Here is an 18,703-nt window from a genome sequence, read left to right as displayed (position 1 = left end):
GACCTATACAGTGCTTATAGACCGCCCCTTAGGGCTGGCAATATCATACACGACCCGAACCCGTAACCCGATTTACTGAGACAAAACCCGAAATTGACACAAAAATCGCCCGATTGACACGAAATGAACCTGAAATGACCTGAAATTAGAATTTCGTTTTTAATAACTTCAGTTTTCAGTTTTATTCAATTTTAAGTGATTTCAGGTTGACCCGAAATCGACTCGATTCCTGACACGAACACGACCCGTTACCCGAAATTGCCACTCCAATACAGAGTGATGAAATTGAACAACATACAAAAATTGAGTGCAAAATTTTTGAATAATTATTGAGATAAATTATTCAAACTCGGCTCATACTAGTAATATCAAATATATCATGTGCAATGGAAGCAAATGAATTACATGACAAGTCAAGAAGCAAAGCAAGCACCGGATTGAGTGGAATCTTATTTTATATAAGCCTCTTTGATTCATAGATCCGCCGTGCAACCATAGGATGGATTGAGCGGAAACTACTTTTGATAAATATGTCAATCCTAGACTAAGGAGATCAGGAATCAAGATAGTGAAAGGCGAAAGAAGATTCAAGTCAGATTGTCGTACACGGGATATATCTTGCAAAACTCAAGACATGTTTACCTTCATTGAGTCATTAATCTAATATTACTTTTTATTAATTTTATTAATTTTACATTTTTTTATAAAATTTTATTAGTGCTATGTTGTATAATTATTTGATAGTGACATAATTATAATTTATCATGATCATGTTTATTGATCGAGAGAAAATATAAGATAAATGAACAATGTAACTAGATTTTTTTCTGACAAAGTATAACTAGATCTTTTATTCCCTTTATATGATGTAATAAATAATTAAATGCTTGGTGTATCAAATTTTATATTTATTCGGTAATTTTTTTATAAATTTGTTACAAATAATAAATTTCTTAAACTAAAAAATATCAAAACAAGTACAAATAACATTCAAAACTAGAAAAGCAAGAAAACAAATTAGATAGTGTGAATTTTGTACTCCAAAAATTATTATTTTAAAATGGAAGGGTAAATTATTTCTTTTTTCCTTGAAATGAGAAATGATGATCAGGAGCTGACCAGATGCAAAGTTAATTTTGCTCAGCAGCATATAGGCAAAGTATGATGCCCTAAATTATTTTTAAAATTCTTTGGCATATTTACCCTATGCACCATTAATCTTCACGGGCTCTAACTTCGTTAACAATTGCCACTCTTGCTGGTTAAAATTTCAGCAAACTGCTATGTTTCTAGTCAAACATCAGAGAGCAACCAAAAAATCATGTACTAATCATATGAGGAACTTCAAGTTCTGATATACTGCAACTCTAATAGACAGCAGAATATATACTTCAGTAAAGTTTATGAGCAATATATCAGCGTTTTATGATGGAAATTTTTTAATCCCTCTATGCAACTGGCAGGAGTGATTGTAGCAGAGAGGCAACAGTGTAATTATTTACGTCATGGTTGATTACTGTAACTCTGTTAGCTAAGTTCATTGAATGGAGTAGAAGGCCAGAATCATCAACGGCAATGTTTACCCAACATCTGCCCAATTATATCAGATTCTGTCGGATATCATTCACATCTTACAAGTCTTATTGTCGTTGCAAGTCTCCCCCTGCAGAAAAACATTATGACCATGATGCATCAGGAGTGAACTTAATATAAAAAAGTATATAAATGACTATGTCCATGCGACCGTGTTCAACAATGGAACGGAAATGAAAAGTTGACAACAAAATTTGAAAGTGGATCACTGTTCAAAAAAAGAAAAAAATTGTATAGCAAGCAGTTGAGGTTTAGTACAATAGACATGCAAATGTAATAACAGGAAAGCATAGGTTGGATATGTAATTTCCAGACCTTTTTCTTTCTTGCCTCCAAAACTTCTTCCAGAGGGGGACGGCCTGAAAACAAGAAGTGACACATCTAAGGTGAAACAGACCAATTTCTGGTGCATAACAAGAAATAGAAATAATTATTTTATCAAGATTACCTCAAATAAATTGATTTTTGAAGACATTATTCCAGGGTGGCTACTCCATATACTTTGATAGAATATATATATATATTTGGGGACTATTCTAGGTGAGTAGCTACATTATTTCCTTCTTGCTAGTCACTATCTATTAATTATATACTCTAGCTGATGCAGGACGTACAGTAGATGAAGATTGAACCATTTAGTAATAGAGGGTAAAAAATTTACTGCATCAATTCACTACACCTCTAGGATATTTCTATAAAATATACAAAGAACTAATTATATATTAATATTTAATATTCAATAATTTGACAATCCTAAAGTATGTATAGAGATACATATATACTCATACTACAAAACAACAAAAATATTAGATGGCATAATAATTTCAAGAACTAACACAAGACTAGCATCAATCGTTTATGCCATTGTACAAGAGTCTGCATGTTGACAAATAAAACATAGATAACATGCAGTTTATGTACTCAAGAGCAGTGTTCCAGAAATTGCTAGGCGTCCCAGGACGGTCGGGGTACTCAAGATGCAGGTAATTTCTTTTATTCCGCTAAACAGGGATTTGCTATTTCAGAGACTTCTAATAATTAAGAGCATGTTCACTTCCTAACAATCATGGATTATGGATTTTTCTACTGGTAGATATTGAAGTTTGATCAATTCTTGGAAGATATGAATTATATTGTGCTAATAGTGAAGAGAAAATAAAAGAGAATAAAAATGTTTATAATAATATAACTCTTTGTTAGATGTTTGTGTGCTAGCCTGCTAGGAGTAGCCTCGGCCTGAGGTATGCCTTTATCCACAACATCCCACAACTGTTGTGTAGCTTGCAGGACAACTTTCATTTTGATACTCCAGAACTTGTAGTTTTCTCCATTGAAAATGGGAATAACTTGTTGCTGAGAGAATGCCATTGTTATATATTATATTGCGAAAGTAAGTATAGGCCTTTGTGATCTTTAGGCTCTGATACCAAATGTTGGATATTTGATTATATTGTGCTAATAGTGCATGGAAGATAAAAGAGAATAAATGTGTTTATCGAAAATATAACTCTTCTTCTTATCTTTAATACATGAATATCAACCCATATTTATACCTGCCGAGTTAAGCACCTAATATAGTAACTGTACATATACCACTAATATTGGTGGTTTTTGTTTAACTAATAATAATAATTTATTGGTTTATGTATAATTACATATTAACCTTTTATTTAATATTTACTAAATAATACAGTTGTTCATTATTTAACACTCCTCCTTGAAGAACTTTTCTGTATGCAAAGCTTATTCCTCTTCCTTGTTGTATGCAAAGCTTATTCCTTTACACAAGTTGAAAGGACACAAAAAGATGTTGAGGCATTAGCAAAAATACATCTTGCAGTTACAGATACAATATTTCCCAGAATAATGAATGCTACTTCATCAAAGCAAGCATGGGATATCTTGAAAGTTGAATTCGAAGGGAACGAGAAAACAACAGCTATAAAGCTTCAATCCTTGAGACGTGAATTCGAGAACCTTAAGATGAAAGATGGTGTAATAATTAAGGACTACTCTTCCCGAATAATTAGGTTGGTCAATGAACTGAAATCAAATGGAGAAAATATAACTGACCAAAGAGTTGTAGAAAAAATATTGGTCAGTTTATCCGAAAAATTTGATACAGTGGTTACTGTGATTGAAGAATCTAAAGATCTCACACAGCTAATTGTCTCGAAATTAATAGCATCATTACAAATTCATGAAGATAGGATGTCACGACGAAATGAGGCATCCGGAGAAGGAGCTTTCCAACCCAAGCACAAGATCTCCTCCTTCAAACAAAATAAAATAGGAGGCACATCAAATCAGTGGAGTCCAACCTATGTCAAAGAAGGTGAGAGAAAAGTAAAATTTGCGCCATGTTCCAAATCAAAAGGATGCTTGGTTGATTGATAGCGGGTGTACCAATCACATGTCCAAACATTCTCAAGTTATCACAGAAATAGACTCGTCAATAAAAGTTGAGAATGTTTGGACATGTGATTGGTACACCCGCTATCAATCAACCAAGCATCCTTTTGATTTGGAACATGGCGCAAATTTTACTTTTCTCTCACCTTTGACATAGGCTGGACTCCACTGATTTGATGTGCCTCCTTTTTTATTTCGTTTGAAGGAGGGGATCTTGTGCTTGGATTGGAAAGCTCCTTCTCCGGATGCCTCATTTCGTCGTGACATCCTATCTTCATGAATTTGTAATGATGCTATTAATTTCGAGACAGTTAGCTGTGTGAGATCTTTAGATTCTTCAATCACAATAACCACTGTATCAAATTTTTCGGATAAACTGACCCAATATTTTTTCTACAACTCTTTGGTCAGTTATATTTTCTTCATTTGATTTCAGTTCATTGACCAGCCTAATTATTCGGGAAGAGTAGTCCTTAATTATTACACCATCTTTCATCTTAAGGTTCTCGAATTCACGTCTCAAGGATTGAAGCTTTATAGCTGTTGTTTTCTCGTTCCCTTCGAATTCAACTTTCAAGATATCCCATGCTTGCTTTGATGAAGTAGCATTCATTATTCTGGGAAATATTGTATATGTAACTGCAAGATGTATTTTTGCTAATGCCTCAACATCTTTTTGTGTCCTTTCAACTTGTGTAGAGGAATAAGCTTTGCATACAACAAGGATGATGAATAAGCTTTGCATACAAAAAAGTTCTTCAAGGAGGAGTGTTAAATAATGAAGAACTTTATTATTTAGTAAATATTAAATAAAAGGTTAATATGTTATTGTACATAAACCAATAAATTATTAATAGTAGTTAAACAAAAACCACCAATATTAGTGGTATATGTACAGTTACTATTGTAGGTGCTTAACTCGGCAGGTATAAATATGGGTTGATATTCATGTATTAAAGATAAGAAGAAGAGTTATATTTTCAATAAACACATTTATTCTCTTTTATCTTCCCTGCACTATTAGCACAATATAATCAAATATCCAACACTCTTCTTTTTACGTTATTATTTGATCACACAACAACCATATATATGTTGTGAAATATATATTTAGTATATATATCTTGACCTCCTATATTTGCGGTGATAATACAATTCTTAATGACGACCATTATTCTTTATACTAAAATGGAAGATTTTCATTGTTTAACACTCCTCCTTGAAGAACTTCATTTGTATGCCAAGCTGCTTTCTTAAAGTTTCGAACTTCACTTTTGAAAGTGATTTTGTAAAAATATTAGCAAGGTTTTCTTCTGAACACCATCGAATTAAGCTCACTTTTCCTTTGTTTTTTGCTTCTCGAACAAAGTGATATTTTATTTCGATGCGTTTTGTCTTTTTACGTTGTACTGGATTCTTTGCAATAGCAATTGTTGATGTGCTATCACAATATATCTTTGTTGTTGATTGTCGTTTTTCACCCAATTCTGGAAGTACAGTAGAAACTCTTTAAATTAATACTCGGTAAATTAATAAACTCTCTAAAATAATAAATTTGTCCGGTCCCGACTTGGGCCAATGTAAAAAATTGGAAAACTCGATAAAATAATAAGATAATAATTTTTCGGGAGATCCCTTTATAATTTTTGGTCCCAAGAAAATCATAAATTAATAATTCAGAGAAACTAAAAAAAAATATTATACTCTATTGAATTATATTACATTTACTATACAGTACTTCAAAAGTCATTATTGATTTCTAATACATTTGAACCCAATAGTTACTAATTTACGTTGTCATTATTGAAATCTAATAAATATGAACACAGTAGTTACTAATTTACGTTGAGTCCCAAGGTTCGCTGTAAGGTAATTCTAAGAGGCATAGACTAATTAGTTTTTTTGTTTGGTATGTACGGTGTAATGGGTTAAAAACTCTTTAAATTAATAATTATTAATTTATCGATAAATTAATAACTCTATAAATTAATAAATTTATCCGGTCCCGACATTATTAATTTATAGAGTTTTTACTGTATCCTTCTAAGCCATATTACCTGATTAACTGCTGCACATGTTGCTATATACTCAGCTTTAGCTGTTGATTGAGCTATTGTATCTTGCTTTTGACTTAACCATGAAAATATATCATTTCCAGGTGAAAAGACGTATCCGTAAGTGCTTTTCATATCATCTACTGATCATGTGCCCAATCACTATCTGAATATCCTATTACTTCAGGATTTTCGTAGGTCTGAACCATAATCCATAATCCAAAGTACCTTTTATATAGCTCATGACCCTTTTTACAGTCTTCATGTGTAGTAGTGTTGGCTTCTGCATAAACCTTGATAGCATACTCGTGGCATACAATATATCCGGCCTTGTTGCAAATTAATACAGTAAAGTAAACTGCCAATTATACTTCTATAAAGCTTAACATGTGCTTCTCCTGAATTATCATCTTTGCTTAATTTGTCATTTTGAGCCAGGGGAGTTGAAATTGGATTACATCTATCCATATTAAATTTCTCCAAGATGTTAGTCGCATAATTTTTCTGACACATGAAAATGCTTTCTTTTGTTTGATCAATCTCCATCCCTCGGAAGTAATTTATCATATATACCCAGGTCAGTCATCTCAAACATTATTATCAAAATTATTGATCATAGTTAAGTTACTTCCAGTAACAATGAGATCATCGACATAAAGGGAAAGAATTAATCAATCGGGTCCTTCCACTTTGATGTATAGAGTAGTTTCATTTGGACATTTCTTAAATCTTTGTTGATGAAAATATTCGTCAATTCGACTGTACCATGCTCGTGGTGCTTGCTTAAGTCCACACAAAGTCTTTTCCAATCGTAAGACTTTGTCTTCCTTTCCTTTTACCCTGAAACCCGGTGATTGTTCAATATATATTTCTTCTTCAAGGAATCCGTTTAGAAAAGAAGATTTTACATCAAGCTGATATATATTCCATTTATGTTGTGCGACAAGAGCAAGAATTGTTTTTATTTTATCTTGTCTTAAGACAGGTGCAAAAGTTTCATTATAATCAACTCCAAATTGTTAAAAGTAACCTTTCGCGACTAATCTTGCCTTGTATTTTTGTATTGAGCCATCTGGATTTTGGTTTGTTTTGTACACCCATTTCACACCAATAGTGCCTTGTGTGGTGGTTTAGTAACTAAGACCCACGTTTGGTTCTTTTTAATCATAGGAATTTCTTCTTGCATTGTTGCTCTCCATTCTTTGTGTTGAGCTACTTAATCATAATTATATGGTTCATCCGAGACAAAATAACAGAATTGAAGTTGCTCGGGATCTAGATCCGGCATTCTTTCAGTATTTTTGTATAAATCTAACAGTCTTCGAGTTTTTGTAGGTGGAAAATCTGAAAAACTGTCATATACTCATATCTCGCTGACTCTGAGCCATTTGAGCTACTATCAGACTCCACCTGAAAAGGTTGTTCTTGTTGTCCAACTACTGTTGGTATTGGTTCTAGATTTAAGATTTCAGTAATAACATTTTTTTGTTGATGTCATTGGGCTCCTAATTCCAAGAAGCATTCTCGTCATATACGACATCTCTACCGACTTCTACTTTGCTGTTTTGACGGTTATAAACCCGATATCCCTTGGACTGCGAACTGTAGCCAAGGAAGAGTCCTTTGACGGCTTTATTTTTAAGTTTATGTCGCTTTTCACTTGGTACGTAGATATAACATATACATCCATATATTTTCAAGTGACTTGCCGATGGTCTATGTCCGGACCATACTTTAAGAGGTGTTCTTTTATAAACAGCTTTTGTCGGTAACCGATTTTGAAGATACACTAATGTGTAGACAGCTTCTGCCCAAAATTAATTCGATAAACCTTCATCTTTCAGCATTGATCTTGCCATCTCTATCACAGTTCTATTTCTTCTTTCACATACACCATTTTGTTGAGGTGTATACAGAACGGTCATTTGGCGATGTATACTTTCCATTTCACAAAATGCTTTAAATTTTGATGAGGTATACTCTGTCCCGTTATTGAATCTTACGCACTTGATTTGACAACCACTCTCCTTTTCAACATGACCCTTAAATTTGTTAAAAAAAAACCTCTGATCTTTCTTCGAGGAAGTATGACCAAGTCACTCGAGAGTAATCATCGATGAATAAAATAAAGTGCTTGTTACTATCAAGTGGCAAAGTTCTAATTGGCCCGCACACATCGGTGTGTATCAACTTCAATTTCTTGGATGCTCTCCATGCTTGTCCAGTAGAAAATGACTTTCAAGACATTTTTCCTAACTGACATCCTTCACATACACCTTTACTGTCTGGAATTAAAGAAAGACCTTTGACCATATCTTTTCTTGAAAGAAATTCTAAGTTTTGTAAATTACTATACCCGAATCGCTTGTGCCACAACCATGCAATCTCATTTGATTGGGCCTGCATTGATTGTACTTGTGTTTTAAAGTTTCATTCAATTGGAAAACATTTCTTTGCATTTAAACGCATGCAATATTATATCCTCTTGGATCATAAATTGAGCAAGTAATGCCTTCAAAATGAATTGTGTATCCATTTTCCATCATTTGAGGAATGCTGAGTAATTTTGATCCAAGTTTGGAACATAAAGAACGTCATTGATTTGACATGTCCGTTTTTTTTCCATGGCAATAGTACCTTTACCTTCAAATTTCACCATTTCTCCATTGCCCATTCTTACCATTCTTACAGGTATCTTAATAGAAGAGTCTATTTCTGTAAAAACATATGAATGTTTCGTCATATCGCCAAAGAGGCTGGAAAAAGGAGTCAGTTCCCTTCTTGTTCAATATGCAAGAAAAAACAAATCATGCAAAAAGGAATTGCTAGCACAAAGGAAAATGCCAATGCAATTACTGCAAGAAATTCAACCATATTGAAAATGAGTGTAGACTAAAGAATCAGCAAGCAGGAAGATCAGAAACAACAGATGATGAAAATCATCTATTTTATGCATGTCAGAATGCTAGTAATCAAAAGGATTCTAGCTTATTAACAACGGCTGTACAAATTATATGACGAAACATTCATATGTTTTTACAGAAATAGACTCTTCTATTAAGATACCTGTAAGAATGGTAAGAATGGGCAATGGAGAAATGGTGAAATTTGAAGGTAAAGGTACTATTGCCATGGAAAAAAAAACGGACATGTCAAATCAATGACGTTCTTTATGTTCCAAACTTGGATCAAAATTTACTCAGCGTTCCTCAAATGATGGAAAATGGATGCACATTTTATTTTGAAGGCACTACTTGCGCAATTTATGATCTAAGAGTAAATAATATTGCATGCATTAAAACGTAAAAGAAATGTTTTCCAATTGAATGGAACTATAAAGCACAAGTACAATCGATGCAGGCCCAGTCAAATGAGATTACATGGTTGTGGCACAAGCAATTCGGACACAGTAATTTACAAAACTTAAAATTTCTTTCAAGAAAAGATATGGTCAAAGGTCTTTCTTTAATTCTAGACACTAAAGGTGTTTGTGAAGGATGTCAGTTAGGAAAAATGTCTTAGGTATACTTCCTCAAAGAAAGATCGGATGTATTTAAAATTTTTAACAAATTTAAGAATCATGTTGAAAAGGAGAGTGGTTGTCAAATCAAATGCATAAGAAACAATAACGGGACAAAGATCGGATGTATTTAAAATTTTTAACAAATTTAAGAATCATGTTGAAAAGGAGAGTGGTTGTCAAATCAAATGCATAAGAAACAATAACGGGACAGAGTATACCTCATTAGAATTTATAGCATTTTGTGAATAGGAAGGTATACATCGCCAAATCGCCAAATCAAGTAATATGGCTTAGAAGGATACTTGCAGAATTGGGTGGAAAATAGCAATCAACAACAAAGATATACTGTGACAGCACATCAGCAATTGCTATTGCAAAGAATCCATTACAACATAGAAAGACAAAACACATCAAAATAAAATATCACTTTGTTCGAGAAGCAGAAAACAAAGGAGAAGTGAGCCTTATTCACTGTGGTTCTGAAGAAAAACTAGCTGATATTTTTACAAAATCACTTTCAAAAGTGAAGTTCGAAACTTTAAGAAAGCATCTTGGCATACAAAGGAAGTTCTTCAAGGAGGAGTGTTAAACAATGAAGATCTTCCATATTTAGTATAAAGAATAATAGACCATTAAATTGCAATGGTCATCAAGAATTGTATTATCACCACAAATATAGGAGGTCAAGATATATTTCACAACCCATATTATAAATAGGGTTGTTGTGTAATCAGATAACATAAGAAAACGAGTTATTTTATTATAAACATATTTATTCTTTTTTATCTTCTCTACACTATTAGCACAATATAATAAAATATCCAACAACAGGATAAGGAATTGGACTTGGTTTTGAATATATATGGTGACAAAGTATCATTTTTTGGGATATGAGGATATCTTTGCAAAGTTCTCAGGGAGATTTGGGGGGGGGGGGGGGGGGGGGGGGGGATTAAAACCTGTTGCATCGTATGACAAGAATTCAGATCAAACGAGATTTTATCCAATATTATTTCATAGCCAAGAAGAAAAAGATATCCCATGTTTCTTAAAAAAGATATAATGACGATTTAGCATGAACCATACCAGAGAGTGTATCTAAAACTAGTTATGTAGAAGAATATAAGTAGGAAGTTAATATATAATAATCTTATCTGATATTCTGGTTAATGAAGTCCTTGACATTGAATATATTGAAATGATCCTATGCATGTTAATGGAATATTCACAGGCAGAAGCACCTCAACAGAAATGAATTTCTTGATGATGATAGTGGACAACAACTTAAAGAGAATTCCAAATTATTGAACTATGTATTCAAGAGGATACCATGATGTAGGTTTAATTTGGCGGAACAGGTGATATTTTATCAAAATTAAAGAGACCTGTTTCACAATTGATTTTCTTGTGGCCGAATATTTTCTTCGAATCGATAGTGTCTTGTATTTATTGCTGGATTACAACAATAAGTTATTGATGACGAAGTTCTACACTAATAGAGTCCATTATGATTGCAGAAACAAATTTACACTCATTTCTTTTATTTGATAGTCTTGGTGCAATGGTGCTAGTTTATAATATAAAGGGATCATTGTGTTTATTTTAAGAAGATTTAAAAATTGAATAATAGTTATATGTTCTTTATCTTCAATTCGTCTGAGAGTGTATTCTTAAAAGCTTCTATTAGCTTTTGTTGAGTGCTAGAGCATCAATCATTTCTTAGCCTCTCTCTTGGACAAACCCTTTAGCTGTCCTACTCCAAGTTAAAATTTTGTGGAAAAATAATAACAATTTCCTTTAAACAAAGTAGTAGGTATTATTACAAAAACTAAAACATGCATGCTAAGCAATAGATAATGTACCTGTAATTTGCATACGATATTTTGCCCAAACACCATATACAGAGTCAGCTATTGTGGCAATCTGTAAACAGAATACTTTATAAGTTAGGACAAGTGGCAATATTCTCTAGTTCAGATTAGCTATATCCCCAAGGCAACACAATATACGATGGGGCGATATATTTGACTAACTGACTTACAGGCTCATATTTGGTAATGGCATATACCCATCCAAGTCCAACTGCTTCATATAATTTCCGGAAGGCCTACGCCAGAAAAAAAGGATATCTTAAATATATATATATAAATTACTTAAGATTTTGTGTAGAAGGGAGTGAGTACTACAAAGGCAAGGAGAGAGATATACCTCAACATCCTTGACTATTGTTCCGTCGTGCAGTATTGCATGAATTCTTCCCATTGCCTAAACAAGTGAACTAGTAAGTGCGCATAACCAAGAGACAAGATCTCCACACCATGACCGTACAAGACATTAAGAGATATAATGATTACGATAACCTTTTTAAAGTGAATAATACATCTAGGGATGAGAACAAACTGAAACTGAATAAAAAATGCACCATTGGTAATTGGTTGATTTACGGTTTCAAATTTTTGGAACTGTAATTATATAGTTTGTCTTTGTTTTAAGGACAAAACTGAGCCGACCAAAACCAAAGACGATAATTTAACACAAATTGGCCCTATTTGGCAATTAGTTGTTAGTGGTTAACGGTAGCGGATTGAGTTAGTTGTTATGATAAGCGATTGAATTAGCTATTTTGAATAATTGTTTGTATTTTAACTTGACAAATGGCCATCCTCGAATTGGAAAAGCTCCTCTAAATAGCTTTTTCAAAAATAAGAGGGTTAAGTCCAAACCACTGTTTCGATACTCTAACTACCAAACACCAATATTAGAGGATTCATCTGGTCAAACCTTTATTTATTTAGTTAGTTGTTTGTATATAAACTTGACAAATGGCAATCCTCGAATTGGAAAAGCTCCTCTAAGTAGCTTTTTTAAAAATAAGTGGATTAAGTCCGGACCGCTATTTCAATATGCTAACTACCAAAAACCGATATTAGAAGATTTATCTAGTCAAACCTTTAATTAGTTTCAATCCCCTAGTTTTTTCTCAAACCTCTAACTTCCCGACAGAGCTAATATATTTTAATTACTAAGTTGATGATATAAATATGACTAGTTATAACATTACTAGTGTGTAAATTAAATGATTCATATGTCGTTATGATAAAACAATATTAAACTCATTCAACTCCTCTTCCTTTTAATCAAAATGTATGTGCATGTTAAGAAATGGAGCGGGAAAGAAACTTCCACTTGTAGCATGTAATCATACAAGAATCAGGACATAATCTGAAATACACAAAGTATTGACAGATAAGGAATAACAATTCATGACCAACACATCACAAAATGAGGCCCTTCAATGCAACTAGTATTCACAATGAATCTCATTATTACTTGACTGATCTGGTTATCAGTTTTAAATCAAAAGGGTGCCAACGGTTTTTGGTTTACTTTTGGTACCAAATTTAGAAGTGCACTTAATCGGTTTCAGTGTGGTTTGAGCCTTTGAGCTGCATTACTGCACCATACAGCATGCTCATACATACCTCCTATGAACTAAAGTAATGTCTTAAAATGGAAAAGAACCAAATTAACTTGGAAGAAATGAAGTATAACAATGAACATACAGTTTCATAGTCAAGGCCCTGATTATCCTGAGCCGAGTAATCATCCGAACTAATATCAACAAACTTGATGGATTGATAACTTTTATTCCTCTCTTGAAGCATGTTCACCTGCCAATTACAACACATACTAAAATAACAAACCTACACTCTTTCAAACTTATTGTCAATCGCAGAAATTTAAATTCACACGCACACATGCCTCCATGACGAAGGGCATTCCGCAAATTAAACATGTAATAAACCGAACAATAGAAAAGAATACAAGCAGACCTCACGCATACAGAGAGGACAATCTCCATCATAAAGCATTTTAACCTTCCAATTCGACGGAGAAGATTCAGATTGAGATTCATTCGTTTGTGATTTCTTGGAGGCCGCGGAATCTGTGGCTGCCCCTTGTATTGCCCGAACCACTAAATGCTTGTAACCCCCTGTACAATATAATCAAGAAAACAATATTAAAAAATTTCAAATAAAACCCGAAAACTAAACCAGACCAAACGTACCCAGTATATTCCGCTCGTAAAACAGGACAGGGAAAAGAATTGTACCTGATTGGGGATGTGGAACTGAGAGGGGGTCGTGATGATCAGAGAGGGAAAGATGGAGCCTGGAATTCTTGAGAAGGGGAATAATTAAATTTGGGCGTTGCTTTCTTCCAATACAAGAAGCTGCTAATGCTGCTGTTCTCATGGCCATTTTTCATGAATTTCAGCTAATAATCCTTGCCTTGTTCCAGTATTTGTGTGATTCTGTTATGTTAACAACCTTTGTGATACGTGGCAAGTTCTGCTTCATTTATAAATGAAGGTCTCAGTTTGGGGGCTATTGTGTAAAGAGAGAAAAGCTGGTACCCAATAATCAATTAGTGCTATACTCCGAATGCCTAAATCTAGTAATATTGTATTTTAATAGTTTTTCCGCAAAACCAACAGCACGAATTGAAAGATTATAATTGACAGAGCATTCTTGATTCGATCCTGACTCGTCCTGAGAATATCTTAGAATACGGATATTTATTAGGTTCGATCCTAGATCACGCCGAAATATCTTTGAACAATACTCATTTGTAAGGTTATAAAATATATTTGTCAAAAATAAATTAGAATTGACAAGATATGGAAATTATTTTGAAATTTCTTTGTTTTAGTATAAAGGTATAATATTTGAGATTTTATATTACAAAATGTAGATTTATATTATTACAGTCTATATTATTAATTTTGAGATAATTTGATATACTCCGACATAGTCTTTGCATATCCCCTGTTGAATATTATTATAAAATGTGAGTCTTAGAGAATTTTATGATTTTATTTTTCTATTAAAAATATAATAGTGTTAATTTATATGGAGGGTATTTTTCTACTAGTAATATGATATTGTTAATTGGACGAAGAAAGGGTGGGGTATTCGAGAGGAGTTTATGGAACGATTTACTCTACATATGGGACTGGAGTTTCCGATTCATGTATTAATTAATCGGACTATTAAACATGAAATCAAACAAGTTCTAAGTAAATATATAACTTTTTATTAATAATAACATACACGTTAGATTGAATAATTGAAATCTATACTTTATCCAACATCATAATGTTCTTTATAATTCCTCTCCTTCAAAAATATATATTACTGATAAAGTTTATATTATAAAATTGTCATATTTTACCAAATATAGCAGCTTCTTGTAGCATAATATAAGATTAAATTTGAGTTATTTAATAAAAGTGGACCGACTAAATGCAAAACCAAAAGAGAAGGGAAGGAATCTATTGAGCTGTAAAAGGAGATTATTAGTCCAAACCTTAAATTGTTCGAAAATGTCAATGGTATGAATGCAAATATTAGTTGCAGCTCACACTAAAAAAAAAAAAGGAAAGCATGCAATAAAGAGACAGCTAAAAATTGGAAGCATTAGTTAACATAACATACTTAAAAGCAGCTAATGCCTGCTGCACTTCTTAACTACTCCTACATCATATTCATTTCCCACCTGTACTTTGCAAAATTAAATTTAAATCTCTCCCTTTCAAGAAATTCTGTACTTGGCTCTGTTTTCTTGCCAAAAAAGTTTGATTTTTATCGAGATCGTTTAGCTGGAATTTGTAGTTTGAAGAAAGTGATCATGGTGATGTTTACAGGGACAACACAGAAGTGTAAGGCATGTGAGAAGACTGTGTATGTGATGGATGAGCTCACTGCTGATAATAAAGTCTATCACAAGGCTTGTTTTAGATGTCACCACTGCAAGGCTACCCTCAAGGTCATACTTTTCTTCTTCACATATGCATATGTTTGTGTCATTCATGTTCATTGATTGTGTTTGCTAATTATGATCTTCAAGTGTATTGATTTTAAGTATTTGGAACAGACTTGTCAAGATCTTCGTATATGATGGACAGAAGACTTATTGATATTGTCTTCCGTAGACTTGGATAGCAATTTAAAAAATTATTAAGCATCCACATCAAATACATGATCTGAGCTTGTTAGCAAGGGATGCAGATTACCATAGCACAGTCTGTTAAGAGAAATTCTGTTACCAGCTTCTAACTATTTAACTATCAAATTGAATGGGCTATTACACAAATTTATTTAGTCATAGATTACAGCTGGAAGTAAACAGAAGTTTATACTTACTCTCCAGAAGTTTAAGACAAAACCTGATGGAATATGATTTGTGGCTTGACAAATTTTTATTAGTGGTTTGTGAATTGTGATTAAAAAAAAGTATCATTTTGCATATTTCATTGTCCAGTAAGTGGGCATTGTTGCAACCATTGGGATACTATGAATAAACTTGTGCTACCTGAATGAGTAAAACGAAGTTCACAGAAGATTTATACGATGTTTTAAAGTGTTGTTTAACTGACACGGCCATTTTCTATCATAGTTACCAAGCATTACTCGGTGATACTCTATCTGAAGTATGTCATGGTCCCCATTTTTTGCAAGCTTCAGTCTTAAATGATGAAACCAGTCTAGCTATTTTAAAACCAGTAGGAGTTTCACCAACTAGTTAAACTTTGATTGTCAGACACTGTGTTTGCAGAGTGAAGTTCTGAATCTCTGTTATCATCAATGTGTTTCTTCAAGCGCCGACCCTTGAGTTCCAGGATTTTACATTGTCTACTAAACAATAGAATTTTGAATCTGTTTTTGTCTAAATTCAGATTTGTTATAACTTCTCCAATTTTTGACAATTTTTATATTGCCTTCTTTTATTAATGCAAGATTATCTCGATTGGTATCTTGACTTGACGCTTAAAATTTAATTTTTCCATTTATGATTTATTACTGCATCCATCTTTTTACTTGGTTAATTCATCTCAGCATCTCTAATATGCCACAGTAGCTATGCTGAGTACCTTATATTAAGCATTTTCAGTATAGTTGAAAGCTTTACCTGCTTCACCATCATTGTACTACCTCATTTCTTGCAGCTTTTTAATTATTCTTCTTTTGAGGGTGTGCTATACTGCAAGCCTCATTTTGATCAACTTTTCAAGATGACAGGCAGCTTAGATAAGAGTTTCGAAGGTGAGTTATGTTTTTGTTAAATGTCCGATTCCTGTTGAGTGTCTTGTTCCAAACTCATTGGTCTTTCATTTACATGTCTAGGAGCTCCAAAAATGACAAAAGTTGATAGATCTGCAGAGCAGGTACTCCATTTTATGTACCAATCTCTCTCAAGTTTGCATAATAGTTCACATGAACTTGAAGTTAACTTAGAAGAAGTTTGTCATAACAGATTTGTATTATATTTTTCACAGGGCCAGAACAACAAAAGAGTCTTGAGTATGTTTGGAGGAACTCAGGAAAAATGTACTGCTTGCATTAAAACTGTTTACCTTATCGAAAAGGTATGACAAGTAAGCGATGATAAAAGAGATACTAGCACTAGGGGCTGGCTTCCATTTACAACCTAGTCAAAAAAAACAGAATCAATTAACAATTTACAACCAACTGCAGATATTTCAAATATTTTAAGGCCTTCTATGGTTTCAGAGTCTAATGTGCATCATCCTATATATAAACTTATAATTCTTTGTTCTTGCTGCAGGTGGTGGTTGATGGCACAGCATATCATAGGGCTTGTTTCAAGTGCAGCCATGGAGGCTGTGTTATAAGTCCATCAAATTTTGTTGCTCATGAGCATCAAATATATTGTAGGCACCATCACTCGCAGCTCTTCAAGGCAAAGGGAAACTTCAGTCAATTGGTTAAACAGAATCAAGTTAAAGAAGTCGTCAAACAGGATCGAGTTACAGAGTTGACTGACAACACAGCAATGGCGTAATGGTGCTGCTAAACCTCCGAAGATTTGCAGGATGATATCACATCAAACTGAGCAGCTACACCAGAATCCTGTGCAAATGTTGGAAGACCCAAGTAAAGAGTTTTTTTCTGTATTAATAAATATAGATAATTTATAATAGGATATATTCAGTGTTATTTCTAAATAGGTAAAAGGTTCCTTGTCCTGCATATGATGCTGGTTGAACCTGAAAATTTGCTGTCATTTGTTTATTAAGCTATGTTTCGTTTGGTATATATCTGGCTGAAGTTGTTATTGGACACTCCATGTATATAATCTGCATAAAGAGGGAAATGTTTTGCTGAAACAAATTGGCAAAATATAGTCCTAATAAACGTCCTCCCAGCACCTTGAAATTGCAGGAGAGATGGTAACTGTCTATACCTGATGGCTCCAAACATTTATTTCCGACAATAACATAAATAAAGCTCCAAAAAGATTGCAACTCGTTTCACTCATGCAGATTATGTTTGCTCTCCGGGCGTTTCACTCATGAGTCCATCTATGAGTGAGTAATAGATTCTCATATCACCACATTTAACATGATTTGGAAGCTAGAGTTGTCAGGTCATGAATAATTGAGTTCAATGAAGCACTAACACTCAGCTACTTAAAGGGCTTAATGCTTATACTTGTTATAAACTTTGGAACTTGAAATATTATTTATGAGGATCAAAGTTTGATCATGGAGTGCACAAATTTCTACCGGCAACAGAACCAGAACCAGAATTTCAAAGAAACAGTAAGAATAAGATAACAGAACCAGAATTTAGAAACAGTTTGGTTAAAATAAGGGATTGTTATATTTTAAAGATTGAGATGGACTGAAATTCAAAAATTGACCAAACTTTTTCAACCAAGAATCACAACTTATAAAATAAATATTCATTTAATTTTTGAAAATCGATCCCTGTTGTAGCCGAAGCTGATCCATGGATTCCGCCCGTGTTTGCTCTCCGGGCGTTTAACTGCTAGAGTATCTGCTAATAGATGGACGAATGCGCCTCTCTGTCTCATTATCTTATCAAAATGCCAGTATGATGATAACATTGAAGAAATGAGCATCACGACCTTTTGGTATGATTAACTAGCATAATTAAGTTTTATCAGAGGATGCCATATATAATGATCAAAATATCTTAATACTAAAGAGAGCTAGCATCCATTATTAAAGATTAAAAGCCACATGGTAACAGATATGATGCATGCTTCTCTGTAAGCACTTGTAAATTGGGAT

General features: G+C 33.3%; 2 protein-coding genes across 2 annotated transcripts; one reads left to right on the top strand and one right to left on the bottom strand.

Annotated features, from left to right (window-relative positions):
* Window positions 1-1,303: 1,303 nt before the first annotated feature.
* Window positions 1,304-13,973, bottom strand: LOC108226490 (uncharacterized protein At5g50100, chloroplastic). Its single transcript, XM_017401454.2, has 8 exons — window positions 13,697-13,973; window positions 13,416-13,576; window positions 13,146-13,253; window positions 11,791-11,847; window positions 11,624-11,689; window positions 11,445-11,505; window positions 1,909-1,952; window positions 1,304-1,663 (listed from the first exon to the last, which is right to left on the bottom strand). Exons 1-8 carry the CDS (start codon window positions 13,842-13,844, stop codon window positions 1,625-1,627), a joined length of 684 nt encoding a protein of 227 aa, XP_017256943.1. The 5' UTR covers window positions 13,845-13,973; the 3' UTR covers window positions 1,304-1,624.
* A 1,062-nt stretch (window positions 13,974-15,035) lies between these two features.
* LOC108226678 (LIM domain-containing protein WLIM1) lies at window positions 15,036-17,728 on the top strand. The gene is made up of 5 exons (XM_017401672.2): window positions 15,036-15,411; window positions 16,592-16,688; window positions 16,770-16,810; window positions 16,922-17,011; window positions 17,212-17,728. Exons 1-5 carry the CDS (start codon window positions 15,094-15,096, stop codon window positions 17,446-17,448), a joined length of 783 nt encoding a protein of 260 aa, XP_017257161.2. The 5' UTR covers window positions 15,036-15,093; the 3' UTR covers window positions 17,449-17,728.
* Window positions 17,729-18,703: the final 975 nt, after the last annotated feature.

Source organism: Daucus carota, chromosome 6, assembly GCF_001625215.2.
Source record: "Daucus carota subsp. sativus chromosome 6, DH1 v3.0, whole genome shotgun sequence".
Classification (NCBI taxonomy): Eukaryota; Viridiplantae; Streptophyta; class Magnoliopsida; order Apiales; family Apiaceae; genus Daucus; species Daucus carota.
This window is presented reverse-complemented; position numbering and strand designations above follow the sequence as displayed.